The sequence below is a fragment of the Drosophila yakuba genome, chromosome 2L, assembly GCF_016746365.2.
Source record: "Drosophila yakuba strain Tai18E2 chromosome 2L, Prin_Dyak_Tai18E2_2.1, whole genome shotgun sequence".
Lineage (NCBI taxonomy): Eukaryota > Metazoa > Arthropoda > Insecta > Diptera > Drosophilidae > Drosophila > Drosophila yakuba.
The window spans coordinates 13,777,839-13,804,887 of record NC_052527.2 but is presented as its reverse complement, the minus strand read 5'-3'; the positions used below and the strand labels follow the sequence as shown (position 1 = coordinate 13,804,887).

At 47.8% G+C, this 27,049-nt stretch overlaps 11 protein-coding genes across 13 annotated transcripts; 6 read left to right on the top strand and 5 right to left on the bottom strand.

Annotated features, from left to right (window-relative positions):
- The first annotated feature begins 61 nt into the window (after positions 1-61).
- LOC6528149 (thioredoxin domain-containing protein 17) lies at positions 62-1,153 on the top strand. Its single transcript, XM_002089179.3, has 3 exons — positions 62-376; positions 460-541; positions 908-1,153. The coding sequence occupies exons 1-3, from the start codon at positions 232-234 to the stop codon at positions 1,059-1,061; spliced, it is 381 nt and encodes a 126-aa protein (XP_002089215.2). The 5' UTR covers positions 62-231; the 3' UTR covers positions 1,062-1,153.
- LOC6528148 (vacuolar protein sorting-associated protein 52 homolog) lies at positions 1,065-3,706 on the bottom strand. Its single transcript, XM_002089178.4, has 7 exons — positions 3,465-3,706; positions 2,807-3,408; positions 2,534-2,749; positions 2,323-2,478; positions 2,148-2,266; positions 1,965-2,085; positions 1,065-1,776 (listed from the first exon to the last, which is right to left on the bottom strand). The coding sequence occupies exons 1-7, from the start codon at positions 3,607-3,609 to the stop codon at positions 1,147-1,149; spliced, it is 1,989 nt and encodes a 662-aa protein (XP_002089214.1). The 5' UTR covers positions 3,610-3,706; the 3' UTR covers positions 1,065-1,146.
- Positions 3,707-4,001: 295 nt separating this feature from the next.
- Positions 4,002-5,712, top strand: LOC6528147 (putative elongator complex protein 4). The gene has a single exon (XM_002089177.4). The coding sequence runs from the start codon at positions 4,275-4,277 to the stop codon at positions 5,592-5,594; it is 1,320 nt and encodes a 439-aa protein (XP_002089213.1). The 5' UTR covers positions 4,002-4,274; the 3' UTR covers positions 5,595-5,712.
- Positions 5,713-5,762: 50 nt separating this feature from the next.
- On the top strand, positions 5,763-15,836 carry LOC6528145. Of its 2 annotated transcripts, none has more exons than XM_015198969.3 (7): positions 5,763-6,525; positions 12,268-12,554; positions 12,615-13,433; positions 13,495-13,658; positions 13,718-14,895; positions 14,956-15,209; positions 15,273-15,836. In XM_015198969.3, exons 1-7 carry the CDS (start codon positions 5,820-5,822, stop codon positions 15,660-15,662), a joined length of 3,798 nt encoding a protein of 1,265 aa, XP_015054455.1. In that variant the 5' UTR covers positions 5,763-5,819; the 3' UTR covers positions 15,663-15,836. The 2 variants fall into 2 exon arrangements, with proteins under 2 accessions (XP_015054455.1, XP_002089211.1); XM_002089175.4 differs by having other exon boundaries at positions 13,712-14,895.
- On the top strand, positions 6,669-7,731 carry LOC26536298 (cytochrome c oxidase assembly protein COX11, mitochondrial). Its single transcript, XM_015199237.3, has one exon. The coding sequence runs from the start codon at positions 6,946-6,948 to the stop codon at positions 7,669-7,671; it is 726 nt and encodes a 241-aa protein (XP_015054723.1). The 5' UTR covers positions 6,669-6,945; the 3' UTR covers positions 7,672-7,731.
- Positions 7,951-10,564, top strand: LOC26535693 (glycosyltransferase 25 family member). Its single transcript, XM_015199167.2, has 2 exons — positions 7,951-8,301; positions 8,363-10,564. Exons 1-2 carry the CDS (start codon positions 8,108-8,110, stop codon positions 10,005-10,007), a joined length of 1,839 nt encoding a protein of 612 aa, XP_015054653.1. The 5' UTR covers positions 7,951-8,107; the 3' UTR covers positions 10,008-10,564.
- LOC6528146 (ubiquinone biosynthesis monooxygenase COQ6, mitochondrial) lies at positions 10,490-12,117 on the bottom strand. Its single transcript, XM_002089176.3, has one exon. It carries the CDS (start codon positions 12,027-12,029, stop codon positions 10,596-10,598), a length of 1,434 nt encoding a protein of 477 aa, XP_002089212.1. The 5' UTR covers positions 12,030-12,117; the 3' UTR covers positions 10,490-10,595.
- LOC6528144 (protein tesmin/TSO1-like CXC 2) lies at positions 15,808-16,583 on the bottom strand. The gene is made up of 2 exons (XM_002089174.4): positions 16,415-16,583; positions 15,808-16,352 (listed from the first exon to the last, which is right to left on the bottom strand). Exons 1-2 carry the CDS (start codon positions 16,581-16,583, stop codon positions 15,808-15,810), a joined length of 714 nt encoding a protein of 237 aa, XP_002089210.1.
- Positions 16,584-16,698: 115 nt separating this feature from the next.
- LOC6528143 (glycoprotein endo-alpha-1,2-mannosidase-like protein) lies at positions 16,699-19,041 on the bottom strand. Its single transcript, XM_002089173.4, has 4 exons — positions 18,605-19,041; positions 17,900-18,495; positions 17,614-17,842; positions 16,699-17,551 (listed from the first exon to the last, which is right to left on the bottom strand). Exons 1-4 carry the CDS (start codon positions 18,956-18,958, stop codon positions 17,279-17,281), a joined length of 1,452 nt encoding a protein of 483 aa, XP_002089209.1. The 5' UTR covers positions 18,959-19,041; the 3' UTR covers positions 16,699-17,278.
- A 357-nt stretch (positions 19,042-19,398) lies between these two features.
- Positions 19,399-22,245, bottom strand: LOC6528142 (ATP-dependent RNA helicase WM6). The gene is made up of 8 exons (XM_002089172.4): positions 22,094-22,245; positions 21,632-21,885; positions 21,351-21,574; positions 21,067-21,250; positions 20,885-21,003; positions 20,087-20,218; positions 19,613-20,015; positions 19,399-19,555 (listed from the first exon to the last, which is right to left on the bottom strand). The coding sequence occupies exons 2-8, from the start codon at positions 21,828-21,830 to the stop codon at positions 19,542-19,544; spliced, it is 1,275 nt and encodes a 424-aa protein (XP_002089208.1). The 5' UTR covers positions 21,831-21,885; positions 22,094-22,245; the 3' UTR covers positions 19,399-19,541.
- A 353-nt stretch (positions 22,246-22,598) lies between these two features.
- Positions 22,599-26,489, top strand: LOC6528141 (lamin Dm0). Of its 2 annotated transcripts, XR_001454370.3 has the most exons (5): positions 22,599-22,733; positions 23,440-23,915; positions 24,183-24,886; positions 24,947-25,731; positions 26,347-26,489. XR_001454370.3 is itself a non-coding variant. In XM_002089171.4 (4 exons), the coding sequence occupies exons 2-4, from the start codon at positions 23,447-23,449 to the stop codon at positions 25,646-25,648; spliced, it is 1,875 nt and encodes a 624-aa protein (XP_002089207.1). In that variant the 5' UTR covers positions 22,599-22,733; positions 23,440-23,446; the 3' UTR covers positions 25,649-26,489. The 2 variants fall into 2 exon arrangements, 1 of the variants encoding a protein (XP_002089207.1); XM_002089171.4 differs by having other exon boundaries at positions 24,947-26,489.
- The last annotated feature ends 560 nt before the right edge of the window (positions 26,490-27,049 follow it).

The following is a 27,049-nucleotide window of genomic DNA, read 5'->3' as shown; positions in this document are numbered from 1 at the left end:
GGCGTTGGCTTGAAAATGGCCAAGTATCAGTACGCGCGTAAGCTGGCAACCCTACCATCTGTTACAGTAAGCTTTTTTTACGTCAAAAAGTCAGAAAACCTGATAAATTAGGAGAAGTCCATTCCCCTCCAGAAGCCAGTTACTCTAAAGTTCGCCATCACGTCGCTTCCAACGCTTTTCGGTCACATTCTCAGACGCTACTGCGCGGTGAAAACGAATCCCAGCAAGATCATGGTGGTCACACACAACGTAAAGGGATACGATGAGTTCTCCAAGAAGATGGAGGAACTGGAGAACGGCAACGAGCCGGTCCATGTCCTCTTCAGCGGCGGCAAGGACGAGAATGGACAGAGCTGGTGTCCCTACTGCGTCAAAGGTGAGAATGCCCTGATCCCAATGCGGCTAACCGCTGCCTATCCGATTTCCAATCACATTCATCACACATACGTATGTTTGCAGCGGAGCCGGTGATACACGATGCGTTGAAGAAGGCCCCCGGCAACTCGCACTTTGTGCATGTGGATGTGGGCGAGCGGGCATAGTAAGTTAATACCACCAACTGGGGGAAACAGCTGCGGTCAGACAAGCAGGAATTAATATTTCATGCACTGTGAAACTAACAACTGGAAGTTTCCATCCATTATTGCTCTCGACAACAAAACTCAAGCTTATTCATTCAGTGGCCAAAAATTTAATAAGTTTTGGAAATGTGTAGCTAGTCATTCAGCCGCAGCTGTGCGATGATGAAATGAACAGCACTCGAGTGCTTATTCACACGCCGAGAACATTCATGATAAAAACAACCATTAAACACCGATAGCTTTACAATGCTCTCGAGTTGTATTCATGCCGCCTGTTATCAGCAAACCGTGGTAAGCAATAAAATAACATTTGTTTTTCGCTGCAGCTGGAAGGACTTGAACTGCCCCTTCCGCAAGGATCCCAACACACATCTGATCTTCTTGCCCACTCTGCTGCGCTGGAAGCAGCCACAGCGCCTGGACGGCGAGCGCTGCTCCAACCAGGATCTCGTCGAGATGATGTTCGAGGATGAGGATTAAGTCTTATACTTTACATACATATATTTTGGAACTTAACTCAAGTTGGAATACACAGAAGTCTAAACACATGTAATTAAAACGTCCCTCAGTAATTGCTCTTGTACTTTTTGATCTCCACCATCACTACGTGGATGTTCGTCAGCTGGGCGCGGGCATTGGGCGTGAGGAGCTTGTGGAAGCGGTGGTAGTATTGCACCAAACTGGCCAACGCGAGCTGCAGCAACTGTGAGCCCGTCAGCAAAGAAGGGAATGAGAGAAGCACCTCCCTGTTCAGCTCCTCCAGAGATTTCTTCCAGTTGGCCGAGAAGCTGGCCACCAAAGCTAGACTTCTACGCTCCTGCTTTCGCAACTCATCCATTTGTTCCTTCTCGAAAAAGTGCTCGCACTCCTTGACAAACTGAATGATGCCTCCGAAGTGTGGGGCTAGGATCTCCTCGACATATTCTGCACTTCGGGAGTTGAGCTGCTCTCTAAACGCCTCTGCTTCCTTGGAGTTATCACGCGTGTGCTCCATCAGCACACCCAAAACCAAATCGTAGTTGTTTATTAAGTAGATGAGCTGATCCTTTCGCGTTGGAAATATTGCGGCCATGCGAAGGATAAAGCACTCCACTTCATTTTGCAGTTCCAGAAGCAGTCGGCTTACCAATTCATTAGGAAAATGCTCTGAGATTCCCACAATGGCCGCACTAAACTCTGCGTAGCGCCGTGTTATCTGTAAAATATACGTTTTATATGACAAGGCATTTTGTTGAAACCATATGCTTTAAGTTATCTCTATTGGCCTTCTCTTGACATTTAGAATACTGGTATTCCTTTTTTGTGGTTGGCCAATTAATTACTTTTTATAAATCAAAAGTCGCTATCAAAATCGATTTTGCGTACTTCAGATCGTATACTTACATAGTGCGGTCCCAATTCCTTGTTGAATTTGGTTGGATCACAGTCATGTATGCTCTGGATATTCAAGCGGAATACAAGTTCTAAACGTGGCCAAATTACCGCTTGCAGGGAGTCCCAGTATCTGAAGTTAAAACATTCAAATAGTTAATTGTGAACCGAAATAACGCCCATAAGGAGACTTACTTATCCAATGCAGGAACGCAGCGCTTGTGGCACATTAGCTGATAGCGGAAAATGAGATGGATGCACAGGAACATGGCTATGGTATCGAAACAGTCGTGTATGGAGGTCTCCAGATTTTTCTAAGTTCGAGAGAAATAAGTGATTTACATTTCGGGAATGAAAATCATTAACTTACAATCATCAGAGTTAGGGTTTTACCCATGATTTGATTAAACAAATCTTGCGCTTGTGTGCCACGAACCATAAAAAACTCCGTGACAAAGAGGTATTCCCGACAGGCATTATCTACTAGGGCGTATTGCTCAGACCGAAAGAGAGCTTCCACTGTGTACTGTATAATATTTAAAATGTATCTATTTTGTAAGTGTATGAACCATATATCATACTCGATTCTTTAGCTGCGCATGTGGCACTATAATAGGCGCCTCCAGCTGCTGGTTAAGAATATCGCCTCGCTTTCCTATTGTGAAAATGGTGCTCTTGTGCTTCAGACTCGTTGTCTTGGAAAATAAACCTTTGGATGCATTATCCTCGATGCCCATCAGATCGTCCTTTGTGCAGGATTCCTCGAATTTGAGGCTCGTCAAGCGTGTGGAATAACTCTGCAGGAATGTTATGAAATCAATAACAAATCTGCTTCTACAACATTGCAAACGAACCTTAAAATAGCTATAGTATATTTTGCCCATCGTATCGATGTATTCGCTGCATATTTCCTGCGCCACATGCCGCTCGTTGGAAAGGATGAACTCGAAGAAGAACTTGTGCTTCAGCATGGCGTTCTGTGGAATCTGGTAGTTTGTCATGGGTTTCCGGAACTTGTATATCTGCTCCAGCAGATAAGAGCGAATCTTGGCCATGGCTTTAAGTCGAAGCTTCTGCAGCACGTCGCTCACATCGCTGGTGGACTTGGACTCGTTGAAGCTGAGCTCCTTGACCAGTGAGAGTTTGTGATTCAGTACATTCAACTGAGTGCTGAAATCCCGCTCCGTAACCGGTGTTTCCATTATTATGTTGATCATCTCCTCGGACACGGCCATGTCTTCAATAAACTGGGACAATTGAGCCTTGACCGATTGACGATTGGTAAGTTGGAGGGACATGGATACGGATTTTCTTTGCAGCTGCGTGATCTCAGTGCTAATGTTGTTCAAAACGCTCTGGAAGCTCATCAACATATTTTCCATTCGCTCCAGCACATCGTCGCAATCGTTTATCTGATTGTGCAGGTTAGCAATATTCTGGGATTCAGCAATATAGTCTGTTGACAATAAGAGATCTATAAAATGATGTTTGCATATGAAACGTGGGGCTTACCTTCTATGGACTTATTCTCCACCTCCTTAAACTCTTTTTCAATCTGTCGTGAATACTGTCGCAGATCCGTGGTGTTTTTCAGAATCTCCCGCACCTCCTCGTTATCCAGTTGCTCCGTCATTTGCGGCGACGGCACCTCGGCCATTTTGTTGTTTGTTGTTTAAAGGTATTTTTCCCAATTGTTTTCCTCAACTACCAACAAAAAAAAGTATGTCATCAAAACTGCACTGGAACTTGGCCGAAACAGCTGTTTTTGTTATCGGAGTGAGATGGTGTTTTCGGAAGTCCCTAACGATAGTTTAAATATTTCAAATATTTGCTTATAGCTGTTCGGAAATCATTTCTTAAAAATATAATATTATATATATAATATGTATTTTTAAAATAAATATTTACCAAAAGGTAAAATTATCTAACTAAAACATATTGTGTAACTATTATTGTAAAGGCTAGAATAGCTCATTCCAAAGATTTATTTGAACAGAAGTTTAACTGCAAAGCAATCGATGAGTTTTATTTCTGATCATCACTCTCACATCCTACGATTTAACATTATTCAGCAAAATATACAACATTAAAACCAATTTATTTTTAAGCAATAAAAACGAAACTATCGCCTTGCCCAGAATTGGCGAATTAACAGCTGTTTGGACCATCGATAGGGAATTGGAGAGTGTGCCTCCATTGGCAGCCATCGACAATAGATAATATCTATCGAAACTATCGAAATAGAAGTTTACGCGAAGAGAAGGAAACACAGAGCGAAAAAGAACGCAAAAAATAAAGGTTAGCGAAATCTGTGCGACGAAGATGACCAGTTTCCGCAAGCGCACCGTGCAGAAGCCGATCCGCGGCACCCGCACCTCGCCGCACACGGCGCAGGTGATCACCTCCAGCGGAAATCCCTCCTTGGACGTGGTCATTGGCGGCGGTCTGCCCATGGGTTCGATCTGCCTGATCGAGGAGGATCGCTTCATGACGCACGCCAAGGTGCTGGCCAAGTACTTTCTGGCCGAGGGCGTGATCTCCAAGCAGGAGATATTTTTGGGCAGCCTGGACGACATTCCGGCCGAGATGCTGCGTCGTCTGCCCAAACCGCTGACCGAACTGGAAACGGAGGTGGAGCAGCGCCAGGAGCAGGCGCAGGAAGCTGGTGGCGCCGAAAATGGCCTTAGGATCGCTTGGCGGTACAATGATCTACCGCTGGTAAATACAGAGCACGCGACAGCCAAAATCGGTCACCACTTCAACCTGATGGAGCAAATGGACTCGATGATGCTCTACTACGCCAATACCACCATGTGGGACGATAGCCAGAAGGAGCAGGACATTGTCATTGCCGAGGAGTTCTCCAAGAGCAGCTCCCCGACCACTCCATCGCTGGAGCAGCAGCCCGCGGAGGATGCCCCACCGATTCCAGGCGAGGAGACTGCTCCGCAGGAGAAGGTGCCTCCCCAGGAGGAAAACTCTGCCAACAACAACAATAATAATAATAACAACAACAACAGCAGCAGCGTGACCAGTAGCACAAAAACAGGCAGCCAGGAGTCGCAGTCGCAGATCTTCCACAACCCCCGCTACCGAGGACTGCTCAACGATATTCAACAGCTGCTGCGGGACGAGAGCTTCGTCGCTGGGACCAAGAAGAACCTGTGCCGCGTCTGCCTGACCTCGTTGGGATCGCCGCTGTGGTACGACGACCACTTCGGTGAGGACCTGATCAAGTTCCTCACGCTGCTGATGGCCAGTGTGCGGAACTGCAACTCTGTGTGCCTGATCACGATGCCCATGCACCTGATTGCCAAGTATGATGCCAGCCTGGTGCCCAAGATCCGCCAACTGGTGGACTATGCCATTGAACTGGAGTCGTTTGCCGGTTCGGAGCGTGAAACGCATCCAGCCTTCAAGGAGTACAGTGGACTGCTCCATTTGCACAAGATGTCGGCCCTCAATACGTTGGCCGTGCACATGCCGGACACCACGGACCTGGCCTTCAAGTTGCGCCGCAAGAAGTTCGTGATCGAAAAGTTCCACCTGCCGCCGGAGCTGCAGGAGTCATCTGCCAAGCCGGACAATTGCAACTCCGGTCTACTGAGCAATTCCGATGCCACAGCCTCGCTGGATTTCTAGCTGTCAGCGGAATTAGAAACTAAGTGCGCGTATGTAACCACGAAACAACTAAATTGCATAATAATAAGCCAAGTAAATGCATTAATATATCAGCCCTGATTTTGTACCATTTTGAAAACAAACCGCTCTTCTCGTCTAATCGTTTATCGATTGCCCTGCACTGCGAACAGCTGTTCGCTTGGGTTATCGGTGTGTGTTTGGGCACGGGACGCCTAAAATGTAAACATGTCGGATTTGCATCGTATTTTTAGTGATTTAAAAGTGTACTATCAGCCGCATGTGCAGTGGGTGGATGTGGAGGACTGGTTGTACGGCGATGAAGCCGAGGACGAACCGTTGCAGCAGCGCGCCAAGAAGTTTTGGTCAATGGCCATGTGTTTACAGGATATTGGCCACCAGGAGACGCAGCTGCAGTTGCTCCGGGATTTGTCCGGGGTCATACGGGCCATGCGAGACGAGAACCAGGCCAGCTATAGCAACACCCACGACAATTGGTCCAGTTTAATTGGGGTTTCTCCAGCGCAAGGCTATCTGGCGTACATATATTCGCTTGTGAGCCTGGTCATTCCGCCCGAGCATGTGCAGCAGGCTGCTCCGACAACGCTGAACGAGAACCTCAATCTGCAGCTAGCCCTCAACGCGGCGAGCACCTACCTGCTCACTCTGACCATTCCTGGAGCCAAGAGCTTTGGCGTCTTCGACGAGGATGTGATCGAACAGGTTCTAAAGATCTTCCGGCTGCTGGAAGCGAATAACAACAAGAGCGTTCGCGCAAACATCATCTGGATGTTCTTCCTGACCATCTGCGATGACCTGAAGATCGTCTTTCGCTATGTCCACTTTAAGGAGCACCTCAAGCCGCGAGACCGCATCATTCGCTGTCTGTTGGAGGTGCTCTACATGAACTTTAAAGTAGGATATCAAAATACATGTGAGTGTAGCCCGTTATGTTATAAATTAACTTTCATAGATATAAGATGAAGAATAGGCTGAACTTCAAAATTATTGCTAACAAATTTTTGGCGCCAAAACTTTTAATTTACTATATAGTAGAGGAAAGTTCAGAGATGAATCCTTTCTTAAAACTTAATATGTAGGTAATTAAGAAATGTAAAACAGGACTATTTATAGCTTAGCTCAGTCGCAAAGCTATTATTTTTTAAGAAATTTCGCCGCCGATAACAAATTTGTTTGCCTATCGACTGACTGTGATTACTTGCAAACAGCTGACTTAACTAGGTGTGTACACACTGCAGCACACTTAACGACCTGAAGATTATACAAACAAGTGCTAAAATAAATGAAAACCTAAAGGAAGTTAACGTTAATTAATACAAATAAAGAACTAACGATGCTGCGCAGCCTTTCTGCCCTCCGTGGGCAGTGCCAGCAGCTGTTTAGGAGCTCCATCCGACCTCAAAACTCAGTCCATAAGTCACAACAATTTTGGCGGATGAAGTCGACGGATTCTCCGGAGGAAGCTGCCCGTAAATTGCGTGCGAAATCCACACTTTACTACATAACCGCCGGCGGAGTGCTGATCGTGGGTCTCAGTTATGCGGCTGTGCCGCTGTACAGCATCTTTTGCCAAGCCTACAGCTACGGAGGCACCACCTCGCAAGGGCACGATGCCGAGAAGGTGGAGCACATGAAAAAGGTTGAGGATCGAGTGCTAAAGATCCGCTTTAACGCCGATATTGGATCCTCCATGCGCTGGAACTTCAAGCCGCAGCAGTACGAGATTAAAGTGGCTCCTGGCGAGACGGCTTTAGCCTTTTACACGGCCCGGAATCCCACGGATAAGCCGGTTATTGGCATAAGCACGTACAATGTGATCCCCTTCGAGGCGGGCGCCTATTTCAACAAAATCCAGTGCTTCTGCTTCGAGGAACAGCAACTGAATCCCCACGAGGAAGTGGACATGCCCGTATTTTTCTACATCGATCCCGAAATCATGGCAGATCCGGCGCTGGAGACCTGTGACACCATCACCCTTTCGTACACCTTCTTTGAAGCCAAGGAGGGCCTGAAACTGAACTTCCCCAGCTATGCAAAACCCCATGCGGCAAGTGCGTGAGGAAAAGGTGGTTAGGTCTTTGTTTTGAAACAATAAATCTTTGTTATGCCAATTTTAAAATGTTCCAGTCATTGTGTATTCTAGTTCTTCTTCATAAAGCTGTGCGGAATGATAAGCTTTTAAAGTTAGTTAGTAACTATTTTCTAACAAATAGTTGAAAAGAAAAAAATACGACAAATTTCCAACCGAAATTCATTTAAACCCAACAAAATCGATAACAAGCGATAACACCGCCGCACAGTTTGAGAGGCGTCACAGCTGATGCAGTTTGAGCTGCACTCCATCTAGAGCTGGAAAAGAAGGAGGCAGTTTATTAATAGATAACGCCGAATCTGATTCTCCGGCGCATTTCAAACGAACCGGACGCTTCCGCTCCGCCAGATTGTGTACTGTGACCCCTTTGAACCCGGCGATGTGTTGAATCGATGACGTGGAGATGAATAAACAAGTTATATTCGGCCTGTTCCTCGCTTGCCTTTTGGTGTGCATTTCAGGACAGGATGAGGAGGATTACCAGGAGCCGCCAACGGTACTGGTTGCCCTGCTGGTGCGCAACAAGGCCCACATACTGCCCATGTTCCTGAGTTATCTGGAGCAGCAGGACTACCCCAAGGAAAGAATAGCATTTTGGTCAGTAAACTTGTTTAAATATGGAATCTAGAATCTCAACTGTAGTTTCGAAATATATCAGGTTACGTTGCGATCATAGCAACGATGACAGCATACAGCTATTGCGGCAGTGGCTCGATAACTCGGGGGATCTCTATCACAGCGTAAACTACGAGTTTAAGCCGGAGGAGCAGAGTTTCGTCAACGAGAGTTCACCGTACGAGTGGCCCGCATCGCGTTTCAAACACCTGATCGCTCTGAAAGAGGAGGCCTTTCAGTATGGCCGCGATATTTGGGCTGACTTTGTGTTTTTCCTAGACGCCGATGTCTTGCTCACTTCCAAAGACTCGCTGACAGTCCTCACGCGTCTCCAGTTACCAATTGTGGCTCCCATGCTGATCTCGGAGAGCTTGTACTCCAATTTCTGGGGCGGCATGTCAGAGGACTACTACTACAGGCGCACTGATGAGTACAAGGAAATCTACCACGTGAAAAAGCAAGGAAGTTTTCCAGTGCCGATGGTCCACACAGCCGTTTTGGTGAACATGAACCACAGAGCGGTTAGGAATCTCACTTTCGATAGGAACAAGCTGGTGGAAATGCAGAAAAGCAGGCAGCAGGAGCCACTGTACGATGGACCAGCCGACGACATCATTGTATTTGCCATATGGGCCAACAGTTCGGGCATTCCATTGCATATCTGCAACGATATAATCTTTGGTTATATACTGCAGCCATTGGAGCCAGGCGATACCTTGGACCACGACATACAACAGCTGGTGAACCTCAAGAGCATCATGGTCAATGACCTTGGGGCTGTGCCTCCTCTGCTCGATTACTTCAAGCATTTGGAAAAGAAACCGGAGAAAAGCAAGCTCTCCCTGGACCATATATTTATGATTAATCTGAAAAGGCGACCGGAGAGGCGGGAGAAAATGGAACGGCTCTTCGACGAGATTGGCATAGAGGCGGAACACTTCCCGGCTGTTGATGGCAAAGAACTAACCACGGACCGCCTGCTGGAGATGGGCGTGCGATTTCTGCCCGGCTACGAGGATCCCTACCACCATCGCGCCATGACGATGGGCGAGATTGGCTGCTTCCTGAGCCACTACAACATCTGGGTGATGATGGTGCGCAAGCAACTAAAGGAGGTGCTCATTCTGGAGGACGACATACGCTTCGAGCCGTACTTCCGACACAACGCAGTCAGAATCCTAAATCAGGCCAGGAACGTGGCGGAGTACGATCTCATTTACTTTGGCCGCAAGCGTTTGAAGGAGGAAAGTGAGCCTACAGTGACGAACGCGGATAATCTGGTGCACGCCGGCTACTCCTACTGGACACTGGGCTACGTAATTACCCTGCAGGGTGCTCTGAAGCTGCTGGCAGCCAAGCCGCTGGACAAACTCATACCGGTAGATGAGTTTCTGCCCTTGATGTTCGATCGTCATCCCAACAAAACCTGGACCGAAGCCTTTCCCAAGCGGAATCTCATTGCCTTCAGTGCCTCGCCACTCCTGCTGTATCCCATTTACTATACAGGCGAAAATGGCTACATTTCCGACACCGAGGACTCGCTGCAAATCAGTGTGGACACCAGTGAAGGGGGCGAGGCCAGGCTAAAAAGCGATCGGGAGCAGGTTTTCGATCATGAGCTGGACTTCAAGCTCAATCCGGAACTCAAGCTGGGCGAGAGCTTGTCCAAGAGCCACCAGGAGCTGTAAACTCCTGCAACTTCCGAACGAAACCATGCCAAATTTTACCTAGACTAAGTTAGGTTTAGTTTGCCAACTGCCAAATGTGCCTTTAACCCAATCCACCAAAAATATCAACAACGAATGATAGGTTAAGTTAAAGCTTTGATTATCTGGCCTAATATTTTGTGCAATTTTTCAAAACCTAAACTCGCCAAAAATGTTCCTAAATGACAAACATTTGTTATCTATAAGAAAACACACTTAGTACTAATCTATATATTGTGTTTGGAATCTCAGAAATGTTAAACCATTCTTTGTTTTTGTTGTAAAGCAATATTTTGAATCTAAATTTACACCACCAGTTTTGGTCTGAGAAGCAATATTTCTTTTGGAATAGACATAGGCATCTCCAAGCTGTAGATCAGTCGAATAGTGCACAAGTTATTGGCCGAATCCAAACGATAGACTAATAAATCAGCAGCATGCCATTGACCTAGTTATTAAGTAGGTTTTAAGCTTTATATAAACTCTGACTTTATTCCGCTCACAAGTGATGTGCAAACAGTAAACACTTAAGATTTAAATTCCCCATTGTAACCATTTATTGTCGCTGCTCTACTGACCCATCGCGCCGCGCATGAACAAGTTCTTGACGGGCGGCAAGTTCTGGGTCAGCTGAAGTCCCAAACTCCGCAGCAAAACCACCGGACTAAACTGCGTGGAGTAGAGCGTGTGCAGTCCATGCACGCCCAGCATGATGGGCACATTCTTGGCCAGGCACTTGCGCTCGTACTTCATGAGATGCTGCTTGTCGCCGAGCTTGAAGCCAGCGTATGCTCCGGTTGCCAGCGATTCCACCAGAAACCGCACATCGCTGAAGCCCAGATTGACTCCCTGGCCGGCGAGCGGATGCACTCGATGGGCGGCATCGCCAACCAGAGCGGCTCCATTGCAGACGTACGACGAGGCGTGCAGGAATCCCAGCGGAAACGTGGCACGGGACTTGTCCTGCACGCCGCACACCCTTGGCGGGTACTGCACCTGGTGCTGGGTGGCATTGTGTCCAAAGAGCGAGTTGAGAGCCTGAACAGCCTTGTCGGCGAGCTCGACGCGGGGATACTGCCTGCAGAAGGCTTCGTTGAGGGCGTCTACGAATTCCGCCGGGGGAAGGGCTTGCAGCATTTTGGCCTGCTCATTGGTGGTGCTCCAGACCAGCGAGCTCAGCCTATCTGTTAGTGGGAGCAATGCCACTGGTCCGTTGGGCAGGAACCTCTGCCACGCCACGGAGTTATCACAGGCATCTTCGCCGAGTTCCAGCGTGGCCACTAGGCCCATGCGGTCGTAGTTCAGGGAAAAGACATCCACGTTCATCTCCTTTCTGACCACAGAATTGGCGCCATCCGCTCCAATCAGCAGGTCGCAGGAAAAGGAGCGTCCATCCTGTAGCTGCAGCTCGGAGAGATTGGAGTTCGAGTCCTTGGGCAAGCGGACGCACTGGATTCTGGCCTTGTTCAGGATCTCCACATTGGCAGCTTCCTTGACCCGCGCATATACCGCATCCAGGATCAAATCGTTCTCAATGATGCAGGCCACATCGCTGGCAAAGTTATCGTGCTGGAACTGGATCAATGCATCCGTGTTGGACTCCCACACCTGCATCTGCTTGACGGGCTTGTAGCGCGCGGACTCGATGTGCGTCCACGCATCTATGGACTTGAACAGCTCAATGGAGTTGTGGTTGATGGCGGATACGCGATTTTGGTATGGCCCAGTGGGATTAAATCCACGGAATTCAGGAGCACCCTCCAGCAACAGCACCTTCTTGTCCGCCAGCGTCGAATTCTTGGCCAGAGCGGCGGCCAAAGTGGTTCCCACCAATCCGCCGCCTCCAATGATTATATCAAAGTGCTCTGTTGCCGGCGATTGTGTGGATTCACCTCGGCTTGTGGTCATGTCAGTGGAGGATTTGCTGGCCAGGAGGCGGGCGGATAGAAGACGCGACTGCCCCGCCGAAGCCAGCGCTCCTTGGATACGTAGTACACCCAACATCTTCCGGAATTTCAAAAGTTTGCCGTAATTCCACGATTATTTCATTATTTTCCCCTGTCCGCTAGAGATGCCCAAAAAAACGATGCAGTTATCGATTCTGTCTTTTTCATGCTGGCAATACTGCACCAAATTTATCGAGTTTTCGATTATTTGTTAACGGACATTTAAATTTTAATTTTGTAGTAATATCTTTTAAAATACGCGTTTAAATATTTACTAAATTTACTCTACTTTCCAGGTGCTTCCGGCTTGCATGGCAAATGTTTTGAGCTCTTCGGGGAAATAGCCAACGAGCACAACGGAGATGTCTACGAAACTCTTCACTTGATAATGCGACAGACCTTTCCGATGCACGTTTATACGGATAGTCCCCAGATAGTTGGAGCAGGACGTCGAATAGGAACGATGCAGCACGGGGAGCACATATCGGACTGGTTTATCCAACTCATAGACAAGTATCCCGACATTGTCATCCGTATCCTGCACTTCTACATTGAGTGCGTGGTTTCCAACCCCATTAAAGCGGTGAGTTCATGTAAAACCCCACGAGATACCTCTACTTACCCGTAATCTATACCATTTCAGTGGAAGAGCAACGACGAGAAGGTGGCTATAGGCTATGCAGCCAAGTACGACCGGGTTCTGTTCTCCAAGTGCAACAAATCCTGCGCCGATTTTGTCTTGGATGCCGTGAAAGCAGACGATGCTGTGGGCATTCAAACGCGTGCTCTGGATCTGATCGAGAAGATCCTCTTGCAGCAAAGCGAGGTGGAGTGGAGCATCTTCCGCTACGAGGTGTCCAAGGTACCCAGAGAGGTTCTGCTCCTGAGGGAGGTGATGCGTTGCCTCAACGATCGTACATTAACTGTTCGCCGCAAGGCGTGTCAAGTGCTCATCCTGGCCCTGAAACAGGGATCCCCCATGACGAAAAAAATTCTGCAGGAGAGCATTCGTTTCGTTCAGTTTGAGGATACTGATGTGGAAGCCCTGGCCGAGCCTTCTGTCGAGCAAAACGAGTTGCGTTTCGAGAAGCCCGGAATCGTCCAGTATGCCTTCAGCTTTCAGGGACATGAGCAATTGGAGATGGAGGTCAAGAACGTTCCACAAACGGTATACCAGCGTTTCCTGGCTGCGGATAATGGTTTGGCGCGATCCGCTGGCATAGCTCTACTAGAAAGACTGGTCCTAGTCAATCCCCTGATCATCTATAACACAAATTTTGTGAAGGAAACATCCTTGCTGGCCGTGGATCGCTTGGCTTCCGTGAGGAAATCTGCGCTGGATACCATAGAAACCCTGCTGGAGGCCTACTCCAATTGTTTCGCCCTGATTTGTGTGTACTGCCGGATTTGGGCTTGCTTAATGAGCGATGAGGATGTGGCGCTCCAAAAACTAGCTATTTCGGTAGGAAAGCCCTTGGAAAGTTTTTAAACATAATTATATAAACTTGGTAACTTCCTTTCAGAGCTTTGATAGAATAGTTTTGAAAAACATTGAGCCTCTGGAGTATTCCAACGAACCCAAACACTTTATGCCCTGGCGAATCATCAGCACCCTGCTGATGACACAACCAAGAGCCTATCTCCAGGAGAGGTTCGCTGTCCTACTGGAAAGGGAATCCATAGTGACGTAAGTTAACCAAGAATCTCAAGGATTATAAGAGTCTCCTTATACATTTGCAGACCCAGGCTAGTAAACGTAATAATCTCCCACTTATCCACGTCCATGGCCACCGATGCCTGGGGATTGCTGCTGTTCCTGTCCAGCCGCATCACCAACAACATGGACGCACTGATTGGCATCTTCAATGGCCTATCCTCCTACAACATGAAGTCCAATCAATTTCTGGCCCTGCAGCTCATCATTGGTTGCCTGGGGAACTTCTCCAAGCCAGCTCTAAATCAGCTATTCCAAAAACTCTTGAATGCCCTGCGTACGGGCAGTATTTGGCTGGGTATCATTTCGAGTGCCGTCAACCTGCTCAACCAGATCCATCACCTGTCTACGAGCCAGTCTCCTTCGATAGCCTCCGAGGTACCAGACTGGCAGCTCAGTTTGCTGGAAGATCTCACCGAGGGCATTCTGACCAGTGCTCGAAATTTCCAGGAGGAACACGCCCGCCTGCAGTGCTTGCTGGGTGCCTATACAGAGCTCATTGTGATGGTGCCCCAGGATGTAGACAATAGGATCGTGAGCATTGTGTTTAAGTACCTGCAGGAGTGCACCAAGCTCAGTGAGGCGGAATTCGATTCGGATAACGAGCGCATGACCAACTGGATGATTGTGATAGCCGGTCGTTTGTGCCTGAGGGAGAATCATCTGGCTAATACCGCATCCAAGCTGTACAGAACCATTCTGACCAAAAATGACAGACCTCAGATCATCAACACCACCTTAATAGCACTCAACGATCTCGGCAAGAAGCATCCATCCATTCTTGAGAGTAACTTTCAGGCGATTCTGTCGAAGCTGCATTCGAAATTTGCCATGACCAGAGTGCGCACCTTTCGGTGCGTAAAGGATGTGATTCTCTCCGGGAACATCAAGCTTAAGGGTCCCATTCTCATTTCCATGCTGGCTGGTCTGGTGGACGAAAGTGCCGAGGTGGCCAGGGAGGCGGATGCCTTCTTCACGCGCTACAAAAGACTGTACAACAAAATGTTATTTGATCACTGCCTGAAGGAGTGTCCCTTCGATCTGAATGGTCAGGCTATTTTGAGGGGCGTGAGGACGGATGGCAACTACAAATCACCTCTTAAGGGTTCACAAATGGCCAAAAACCGCAGGTTGCTCTACAATCACATTATGTCCTCTGTCGATGAGAACGCGCTGTTGCTTTACTTTGGTCAACTAAAACTGCTGGCAGGTGAGTAACGCTATCTTATATTTTTATTAGAAACATATGCTAAGTATATATTTATTGTAGAAAAAACCAGAGACAGTGCTTTCATCAATAATCCCGGCGCCCTAATCGTGGTTCAGGATATGCTCTTCATCATGCGGCGCATTTGCTTTTGCACTAAGGGAAAGGGAAAGGAGAAGAGTTCTCGGGGCGAAGGCGACAACAGCGATGAAGGTGAAGATGGGCCATCGGAGGCACCACCTCCACCACCAAGACCAGAGGCAGGAGAGGCAACAGCCAGAGGAAGAGGCCGAAAGGCGGACTTGTCCGAGGAGCCAGTATGTTTAACTGACTTCTGATTACCTTTTCCCTTTCAAAAACATGTATTCATTCCTTCACAGCTCAAGCAACTGGAGCGTTGTCTTCGCTATGTGGAAGAAACCCATCGCAACCTTCAGCCCGTCATGAGTCCCGAGCTCAGGCACACTTTTGAGTCCTTTTGCCGAGCGCTGGCCATGAGATTCCCCAACTACATTGAGTTCGCTCAGCCCGCGCAGTTCTGGCAAAAGTTTAGATCCTCAAAGGCTCCAAAAGGAGGCAGAAAGAAGCGACGACGCATGGAAGAGGATGAAGACGAGTCCGACGAGGATCAGGAGTCGGAGAGCGACAGTGACAGTGAGATGCCGCTGGACAGGCACAAATCCACGCCGGCTGGCTCCCGTTTGTCACAAAGGAAAACCAGTTGCGATATGCTTGTTACGGAATTGATTTTCCAGCCACCTGATTGGTAGTTTCCATTTTCTTGACCTTACAAACAGAATTTGTTAATTATTTAGTTGCACACAAATCGAATATTGTATTATTTTGCATTATAGTTACAAATGTACATATCTATAAGCCCGATAATTGTACTGCCAGGATATTCGTGCATTTCAGTTAATAATAATCCTTGCTGTACTCGCAAATTTTCTCCAAGATCTTCTTGTAGCCGCACAGAAACTCGTCGAGTACCAGCTGGCCCACCTGGAGTTCGTTCAGACCCAACTGCTCGGCTTCCGTCGCCTGGATGAGCATGCATTCCAGCAAAGCCGCGTTGACCGGCTGGACGAAGAGGTTCCGCTCCCGGCGATCATCCTGCCTCACCGGAATGATTGCATTAGCGGGCTGCGTCTCCGCCGGATGCTTCATTACCCTGGCTGGAGTGGCACTGGTCGCCATGGGACGGGAGATGGGTATGTTCATGGGTACGGCCATCGACTGCTTGCCAGCCACGAGGCCAAAGTTGGGCGGCGCTTTGCCGGGCAGCGCCACAGCCGATCCGCCAACCGGGAGCCCCTTCGCCTGGACACCGATGCCCGCCTTAGCAGCTGCAGCCGCGGCCTTTGCGCTCATCGCAGCCGCCTTTTGCCTCTTCACGGCGCTGGAGTTCTTGGCGCCGGAGTTGGAGTCCACCAGCTTGCGCACCTCCGTGTTCCTGCAGTCTAATTATTAGGGTATGTGGTAGAAGGAGTAGTTAAAGGAATATGTAGAAGAGAAATCTTACCAATGCAGCGACAGAACATGGTGCAGATCGCCATGGATTGATAGCAATCGCAGTAGTTCTTGATGCACTGCGACCTCTTGCAGCAGCATCCTTTCACGCCACCCGGTCCTTGGCCCTTGGCCTTCCGGCCCTCGCTCCTGTCCACACTTTTCTTCTTCGGCGTTGACATGGTGCTGCCTAAATGTCTTCCACGAATGAATTGAATATCTCATTTATGACAGCTCACTTCAAAAGTCAGCGAAAAATGAGTGTTGAAAAAATGGGAATTCGAAATGAAACAGCGATTCTGGGCACTAAACTATTAAAGCTTAGTTAAAGTATTTATATATCGTACTGGTAATAAAGTTAAAATTTGTTAAGTACCAATCGTTTAACAAGTGTTTAGTTTATATCGTTATAACATAGATAATTTCCTTTGGTGTCTACATAATATGGCATGGCATTAAGTTATGATATTGTTCTCCTCTATAGTCTACGATAATTGAAAGCTATTTATTATAGATGTAATAAAAAAGTACGTCTGGCTCTAGAGTTACATTTTTAATTGATATCAATCGTAATTGCTTTCCTTTCATATTTCGTCGAGTGATTTGGCAGCAAAGCTACCCCTCTTGCAAAATTCTCTCTTTGATTGGCATTTAGTACATATATTATTTAAATCGAATGAAGTGAAGTGAACTTGCCGCCAAAAAACTCGACATTAGGCGCGTTATTCAAAATATCACTATCAAAACGATATAGGTAGTGTATAAGTGTGTAGCAGAAGACTTCTTAACAGTTGGAAAGTAATTGTGTGGCCTGCAATCGTTGCTATTGCTTCTAAAGTAACTAGGATTATCTCCGCTGCGCAAGTGACCGGTGCTCCTAGCATATGGTTCCGTTCAGGAGCTCGTAGCAGTTTGGCGGCGATGCCGGCGAGGCTGCAGCCGCCGCCTCCTGCCGCGTCTTCAGAAAGTTGCCCACCCAGTGGGCCGTGAGATCCAGATATTTCGTTCTCGAGCCGGGATTGTAGTCCAGGAAGCCGGCCCGGGGCACCACCTCCTCGATCTGGCTGCCATCCGGCCAGTTGTTGTAGCTGGCTATGTTGATGAAGCCCACGTGGTTGAGTATGGCCGTTCTCCAGGCCACGCCATAGTACTAAGGGATTAAATGTACACAAATCAGTATTAGATTGCATTTTCCATTGGTGGTGACTTCACCCTTCCATTGCTGCGGTGCCGCTGGATGTCTCCATGTCGCGGAAACTTGTTCCTCTCCGCGAATCCCGGTCCCACCGTGGGCACGAAGAGCATCTTGTAGGACAAGGCAAACGACTTCAGATACGACCAGTTCTTCCAAGTGCTGGCGAAGACAGCTCCATTGCTGGGCAGTTTGCTGTAGAAGCCATCGAAGCACAACCGTCGCAGGACATCAGCATGGCTTTTAAGCCTGGTGAGAAACGGAAGTTAGAAATGGGAAGTACGTAGAGTCTTAGGGGCACTGCACCTTATGTGTCCAATGAATAAGGCATCCAGAACCCTCCTCAGGCCATCCGGTTCCACCAGCGAAGGCGATCGACACAACAGCCTTCCCAGGCTATCACTCAACTTGTAGGCATTGCTCACGTAGAGAACCGGCAGAGAGACACCTCTCGACTGGCTCCACACCTTGTAGAATCCAGCTCGGCTGGTGTACGTGGCAATCTCCTGCAGCTGCTGCCGCACAAACTCCACACTCTGATTGCCAGCCACACTGAGCTCGAAGGTCACGCTGAGATTGTGCTGCGGCGCCAGTTCAAGGATCTGATGCAGTAGTGCCGCCTCCGCCGGCTTGCCGCCGGAGAAGTTCAGGATGACCACTCCGACGCCGCAGCTGCGAATGTTCTCAAAGTGCTGGGCGAGCAGCGAGGCACTGGGCTTGTACAGGCCCAGTGCCGGATAGAAGGCGGTGTTGAGAATCCTCACCGGACGCGGCGTGGTCAGGGGCACGTCGTTTGGGTGCTCCGCTGGCGGCGGAGGTGGCTTCTTGGACTTGTACCAGGGCACGGGGGCAGTGTAGAATATGTGCACTGCGGTGATCACTGCATCCAAAGTGGTTCTCGACTGAACGAAGTGTAAAAAGGTTTCATTTGTAAAGTTTAAGACACTTTATGATTTAAGGATCGAGATTTATCCCCTTCTTTGGCTCAACTACTTCGGTATGGAAACTTACAGACTGCTCCGCCTCGTGGTCCCGCTGCTGCTGCTGCTTCATCAGATCAATTTTACTCTGAATGATGCGCTCCTTGATCTTCTGCTCGTCGAACTTCTCGGGCACAATCACTCCGTTCTCCCGCTGCGCCTGGAGCAGGGCGACGGCCACCGGCGGTGGCTTCTCCGGCGATTGAGGCTGGTCCCCGGGCCTGTAGGCTCGGGCAATGAAGCGCTCGTCCAGCAGCAGTTCGATGGCCGCATTACGTCCGCTGGAGCCCAGCACTATGATGGTAATGACCAGCAGGGCGACGATGGCCAGCAGGAGGAGGATCTTCAGCTTACGCCGCGTTTTCACATACTTTTTCAGCAGCATTTTCGCACGCGTGCATTTTCTCACATTGTTTGGACGTCCTCGTTGTTTTTCGTCCCCTGTTTTTCCGTCCTCATTGGGCAACCCCTACGACCCCCTCCCTTCCTGCCGCAATGCAGCTGCCGGAAGCTCCCGGCCATTGCGCATGTCCTGAAACGGACACACTAAACTATTCCCGGCGAGTTCCCGCTTTCTATTCCACCATCATCGGTTAGATGAAAACTCCCTGGTTTTGTTGGGGATTTTTGGGAATTTTATTGAGTTTGATTTGTAAAATTGTACATATTAATATTGCTAATGTTGTATTAGGTTATTTAAGGGAATATGCCCCAAATTATGAAAAACTATTTCATAAAAAGTCTAGTAAAGTAAATTAAACGGAAATGTAAAACGATAATGTGTTAGATCCATTCCCGAAATAAATAAATTATTTATACATCCGCTTCTGTTTGTCAACACATTGTCTGAATAGTTTTTATTTAGTTATAAAGTAGAGTTTAAAAAAGATTTTAGTTTGTATCTATTCGAAGTGCATTTTAGTCTTACGCAGTACTGTTCTGTTCCGAATATCATGCACTTTCGAGCTCTAGCGTCCCTCAACTGGAAAATAAATCAATTTAGCATTGCATTGGATAGGATGATTATGTTGTAACTCACTATATGTAGAGAGATCGATTTCCTCCGGTAGCTCGCTGATGTTCACATCGAAACGATCCTGTACTTCGTTAAGTATCTTGGCGTCGTTCTCGTCCGAAACGAAGGTGATCGCCAGTCCCTTGGTACCGAAACGACCGGCACGGGCCACGCGATGCAAGTAGGTGTCGGAATCCTCGGGCATGTCGTAGTTGAACACAATGTTCACACGCTCAATGTCCATGCCGCGGCCAAAGAGATTGGTGGCCACCAAAATGCGCTTCTGGAAGTCCTTGAACTGCTGGTAGCGGTTCAGACGCTCCTCCTGGGTCATGCCGCGATGGATACCGATGGCGGGGAAGTTCTGCTCCGTCAGCAGCTGGGACAGAGCCACACAACGTTGCACCGACTTCACAAAGATAACCACCTATCGCATGAATAATAAACATTCAGCATTAGTAAGTGATAAATAATAGTTAGGACCCCAGAATGGCTTACCTGATTGAACTCGAGCACGTCGAGCAGTTCGAACAGCTTCTTGTTCTTCTCGTTCTCCTTCAGATTGACGTAGTGCTGCTGCAGTCCATGCAGCGTAAGCTTGGCCTCATCGTCGACGTAGACCTCCATGGGCTAGATTTGGGAAATAGAATGTGGCGCATTTTAAAGGACACAATTAAGAGGGGTAAACAGAAATCGAACTTAGACTAGGCTCGCCTCGGAACATACAACAATATGCTTAGAATTTTCTACATACGGCCACGCGACCACCACATCTCATCAACAAGACTCTGAACTGCTCCCGAGGATCGACAATCGCTCTGAGAAGTGTGCGGATTACAGATGAGCGGCATATCGCATCGCATTCGCTCTGGATTCACCTTGTCTCATCGGCCAGTCGGCGGGATGTTTGGTTTGCTGTTTCTTGTAGTTTTATTCGGATTTTGCCTTTTGCTATCGTTGGTATTGTTAAATCATTGTGATTTTAATTGATGCTTTCAGCGGTTACTGGTTGTTTATGCTTTCGCAACGGTTGCTTTTTCCACGATTAACCATTTAGAAAATGGTGTCTGGTAGTTATTAACTAACTTTTTCGATACGAGTTATGCTCACAGAGCGCTGGACGTTTGGGTGTACGCGTTTAACCATTTGCAAGATGGTGGTTGGCTTATACGGGGGATCAAGATCGAGAGTTCGATATCGCGTGGCATTAACAAAATAATAACTAATTGTCGTGATAGCGGTGGATGCGAGGTGGAGAAGTACGAGCATTTTGGTTATGAACACGTTGATATTTACATCTTGCATGAACTTTTTGCAAACGGGACGAATGTCCTTGCTCAATGTGGCAGAGAACATCATCACTTGCTTGCCGTGCGGCGTGCTACGGAAAATCTCTTGAACGTCACGACGCATATCTAAAATAATGTTTGATCGTTAGTAAATTGTGAGGGGTTGAGGGTGATCGTTAGGAAACTTACCCAGCTGCTCCAGCATCTTGTCGCACTCGTCCAGAACAAAGTGCTTCAAATGCTTCAGATTGAGTTTCTTGTTGCGAATCAAGGCGAGAATTCGGCCAGGGGTGCCCACCACAATATGCGGGGTTCCGCTCTTGAGGGTCTCCTCGTCCTTTTGAATAGCCATTCCTCCGAAGAAGACAGCAACCTGAAAATAAATTCCAAATTAACAATAAGTGTCTGCTAACTTATGGTCTTTTCCATTTTTGTGTATAACAGATGGAATAAAGTATAAATTATAGACGCACCTTGACTGTGGGCATGTACTTGGAGAATCGCTCATACTCCTTGCTGATCTGGAAGGCCAGCTCGCGGGTGTGGCACATGACCAGGACGTGGCAGGTGTTGTTGTCCGACGGCTCCAGCTGCTGCAGCGTGGCCAAAACAAAGACGGCCGTCTTGCCCATGCCGGACTTGGCCTGGCAGAGGATGTCCATGCCCAGAACGGCCTGCGGAATGCACTCGTGCTGAACTGCAAGCATAGCAACGTTAGCGACTGTACCTTTGGCAACTCGAGGCAAGTACTTACCCTCCGAGGGATGCTCAAAGCCGCAGTCCACGATGGCGCGCAGGATCTCCGGCTTCAGGAGGAAATCGCGGAAGCCGGAACTGTGTATGGACACGTAGGTACCCTTGACATCCTTCTTGGGCGCCTCCTGGTTCTCAACCGCAGTGGTCTCGGTCTGCTCCTCATCCTCGTAGTCCAAAAGATCGTCATTATCGGCCATTGCTGCTTACTGCTTTTCTTTCTCTGGTTAACGGCTATAAATTCACAGCTAGATACTGGGGAATAAGGAGCATGCGACTTGGTGTAAGTTACATGTGTTTGTAAAAAAAAAATGCCGCTTTTTTTGCGGAACCGGTGCCGGCGTACCCTCCGCCATTTTGTTTTTTCACCGCACCGCATTGCATGTATTTCGAAATAGAACGAAATACTCATTACGGGCGGTTTCTTTCTTTAGAGCAGTATGAATTTCCGGACTAAACTCACCTTTTGGGCACGTTTATCACTTTAAAATACAACTTTTAAAGTGAAATTGACTATTAAAAACCTTTAACGTGATGCGGAGGAAAAAAACAGAGCAGAGCAGTGTGACCACAGTTTCTTTCAGACCTTAAACGAGCTGCGCTGGTATTGTTAATGATATCGATAGTTATTCATAACAACTGAGATCTCAGCGTTCATACGGACGGAGAGACGGACAGACGGTCATGGCCAGATCGACTCGGCTATTGATCCTGATCAAGAATATATATACTTTATATGGTCCGAAACGCTTCCTTTTGCCTGTTACATACTTTTTAACGAATCTACTATACCTTTTTACTCTGCGAGTAACGGGTATAATTAAAAGGTTTTCATGAAATACCGTATTTCTACTGCTTTAAATTAAAATTGGTTGCCATGTTTACGTTTAAAGTATTTTAACAACAATTTTGAGATTGAGCACTATTTAGGACATTTTTCTTGCGAAGCATTTGGTCACACCGGCCATGCCGGAAAGTTATCGATTAGTCTCTGAAACCATCGCAACAAATTCGATTACACGTTCCAGCGTCGGCCGCGTTTTCTTGCTGCAAAATACTTCATTTTCCAATTTGTGCATTTTACGTTCGTTAGTAAAAGTCAGGTGAGTTTCGCTGCCGCCCACGAGCAATAGGAGAACTTAAAAAACAAGTTGAAATAACTAAGTAAATGCCCACCGAAACCGAAAGTGGCGGTGCAGTTTCACTCGAAATCGAAATAACCCCCCTGCCTGCAGCTGCGTGAAAATGCCGCAAATATTGAATTAAAACCGCCATATTGTGCAATTTTCGGGAGCTTATCAAATCGTTTAAAGTGCGCCGCTTGGATTAGTTAAGCGCTGCGATTGATTAAAGTAGTATTAGCCCCGCCTTTTGGCTCCACGCCCATAAACAAACGCCGACAAACTCGCTTTTTTTTTTCTCGTCCGCTTTAGTACAGTCGCTTGAGTGGAAAGTGGCGTGCATGTGTATGCGTGTGAGTGGGAGAGCAAGAAAGAGAGCCAGCACAAGAAACTCGTTTAGCTTCTGTTTTTGAGCGTTTTGTGCGTTTCCCCTTTTTCGTGTTCGGATCTGTTTGGAATTTTATCAGGGCGCAAAAGTAACATACCCTACACCGAACGAAAAGGTTTATATATTAGAGGTGATGCTTTCATTTTATTAAAAGTATTCACAAGGCAGGCGATTCACTAAAAAGCAATACTAAATCTTAAATCTGTCATAGTAAATGTGCTATTTAACGTTTGTTCAAGTGTAGTTCTGAAGGGGTCAGCCACAAATATTTCACGTGCTATTTTGTTCATTCTTCTGCAGCGTGAACATGTCGAGCAAATCCCGACGTGCTGGCACCGCCACGCCGCAGCCCGGCAGCACCTCCACCCCACGGGCGCCCTCGGCTGGTCCGCAGCAGCACCACCAGCAGCCGCCCACCCACTCTCAGACGGCCTCCAGCCCACTGAGCCCCACCCGCCACTCCCGCGTGGCCGAGAAGGTGGAGCTGCAAAACCTGAACGATCGTCTGGCCACCTACATCGACCGGGTGCGCAACCTGGAGACGGAGAACTCCCGCCTCACCATCGAGGTGCAGACCACCAGGGACACGGTCACCCGCGAGACCACCAACATCAAGAACATCTTCGAGGCCGAGCTGCTGGAGACACGCCGTCTTCTAGATGACACAGCTCGGGATCGCGCTCGTGCCGAGATCGACATCAAGCGTCTCTGGGAGGAGAACGAGGAGCTGAAGGGCAGGCTGGACAAGAAGACCAAGGAGTGCACCACGGCTGAGGGTAAGTGTTTGGGTACTAGATAGTTGTAGAGCTATGAAATTGTAGTAACGAATTGGAAATAGCTTGAATAGTTTCGTAAATATACGCATTTACGTTTGACACTTGGCATTAATCATAAAAAATAAGAATCAAGAAGTCGCAAATTATAAGGCGTGGTTTTAAGCAAGAAGGAAATGTTCATTTAGTAGCTTAACTCCCTTTTAATGACCAAATCCACCCCATTCTGCATTCAACCTACATTAATTGATTAATTATCCCAACCCGCAGGAAATGTCCGCATGTACGAGTCGCGCGCCAACGAACTGAACAACAAATACAACCAGGCCAACGCCGATCGGAAGAAGATTAACGACGACCTCAATGAGGCGCTTAAGGAGTTGGATAGACTGCGCAAGCAGTTCGACGAAACGCGGAAGAACCTGGAACAGGAGACACTGTCGCGCGTTGACCTGGAGAACACCATTCAGAGTCTGCGCGAGGAGCTCTCCTTCAAGGACCAGATCCACTCGCAGGAGATCAACGAGTCGCGCCGCATCAAACAGACGGAGTACAGTGAGATCGATGGTCGCCTCAGCTCCGAGTACGATGCCAAGTTGAAGCAATCGCTGCAGGAGCTGCGCGCCCAGTACGAGGAGCAGATGCGCATTAATCGCGATGACATCGAGTCCCTCTACGAGGACAAGATCCGCCGACTGCAAGAGGCCGCCGCACGCACATCCAATTCCACGCACAAGTCCATTGAGGAGCTGCGCTCCACTCGTGTGCGTATCGATGGGCTCAATGCTAAGATCAACGATCTGGAGCAAACCAATGCCGACCTCAATGCGCGCATTCGTGAGCTGGAGCGCCAGCTGGACAATGATCGCGAACGCCACGGTCAGGAGATTGCCCTTCTCGAGAAGGAGCTCATCCGGTTGCGCGAAGAGATGACTCAGCAGCTCCAGGAGTACCAAGACCTTATGGACATCAAGGTTAGTTTAATCTTTTTCTTAAAACGGTTCCCTATTAATACTTGAATCGAACTCGCTTAGGTCTCCCTGGATTTGGAAATCGCCGCATACGACAAGCTGCTGGTGGGCGAGGAGGCTCGTCTGAACATCACACCAGCTGCCAACGCGGCCACTGTGCAGTCCTTCAGCCAATCGCTGCGCAGCTCCACCCGTGCCACGCCATCGCGTCGCACTCCCTCTGGTGCAGTGAAGCGCAAGCGCGCCGTGGTCGACGAGTCTGAGGATCACAGCGTCTCCGATTACTATGTGTCCGCCAGTGCCAAGGGCAACGTGGAGATCAAGGAGATTGACCCCGAGGGCAAGTTCGTAAGGCTGTTCAACAAGGGCAGCGATGAGGTGGCCATCGGTGGCTGGCAGCTGCAGCGACTGATCAACGAGGGCGGTCCATCGACCACCTACAAGTTCCATCGGTCGGTAAAGATCGAGCCAAATGGCGTGGTCACCGTTTGGTCGGCGGACACCAAGGCCTCGCACGAGCCGCCATCGAGTCTGGTGATGAAGTCACAGAAGTGGGTGGCCGCCGACAACACCAGGACGATTCTGCTGAACTCCGAGGGCGAGGCTGTGGCCAATCTGGATCGCGTCAAGCGCGTGGTGTCCCATCACACATCCTCCTCCCGGCTGAGTCGTCGCCGCAGCGTGAGTGCCGTGGACGGCAATGAGCAGCTCTACCATCAGCAGGGCGATCCTCAGGCGTCAAACGAAAAGTGCGCCATTATGTAAAATCAAACAACACAAATCTTTTCTGAACCAGACAAACAAAAAGCACACGGAGAGCATAAACAAGAACCCAAACAAACGCTGAGGTACAGAGATTTAATATTCAGCTAAGTTATTTTTTGTGGCCGCAATGCCAGTAATTTAATCAAAAACATTTGTGTAGATCTGCTCAAGCAGCTATGAGAGAATCTTTGTTTCGTCTGTGCATTCATTTACTTTCTTAACCAATTCTAGAGTTTTTTTTGTTTCGATGACAACGTACTGTCCACGTTTTGTGTTTCCGCGTTAACTGATCCACTGTAAACTTTATTTGGTATAAACTGAAGGCCTGTACTTCTCTTATGCCACATAGAATTTACGTAACATTCACTTTTGTATTTGCGGCGACAAGAACTTTGAAAATATTGCAAGGAAACAATATTTTCGATGTACTTGCGCTCCACCCTATTTAGGGAAATAGTTTTTAAGCAATAGCCCAGATAAACCAACCAACCAGCATAACAAACACAACGAGCACATAGTGAGGAATTTATAAGATACAGGTCAAGAGGATTAACTAAAAGATGCTCCTGACAACAGACATATTTATTTAAGTATTTTTTGTACAATCAACATAAAATACATTATACATTATACATATATATATATATAGAATCATGCCTACATGGAAATGACAACCAGCCAGCAATATATATTTTTAGCCATGGCCATAGGGTTTACGATCCCCACACCCCCACGTCCCAAAAAACGGCTTTCTCCCGGTGAAGACCGGTTCTTGAGCTTCCTGCAGACATTTTACCGGACAAGTAACAATAACAACATAAGCAACAACACGAGTGTACAACAATTACAGAAGAAAAGCGAAGGAAAATGGAGGTACATGTAGCGGCTCAGCGATCCGTCGCATTTTTTATGGGTGGGCGTGGTCGCGTTTTACGTCGGCCCAACAAATTCAACGCCCACACAGACTATTACAAAACAACTACATTTTAAGTACATCTACGTTTATGTATGTAATTGCTAATAATTTGATAATTAAAATAAAGAAAACATGTTTAATAAAAATAAAGAAGTAATTTTAATTCACTTTCGAAAAATAATTGTAATTTAAAACATTGTAAAGAGTATACTGAAACCAATATGCCCTTTCGCATTGGGTCTTTGCAGGGTGTGCATTTCACTTTCGGCGCCTGGTGGCCCTTTTTTCGTCGTCCGCTTTGCGTTTCCATTCGTCGCCATGAGTTATTTTTGGAATTTTAATTTTTCTACGTTTGTGTGTGCTTTGCACACATATGCAATGCGGGCGCTGTAATCGCTCAAAAACAAATAAATTTTGAGTCAAATCTCGATTTGCTATCGATATTTTGGAGAGCAGAAAGTTCAAAACCAACGTGCTTTTATATT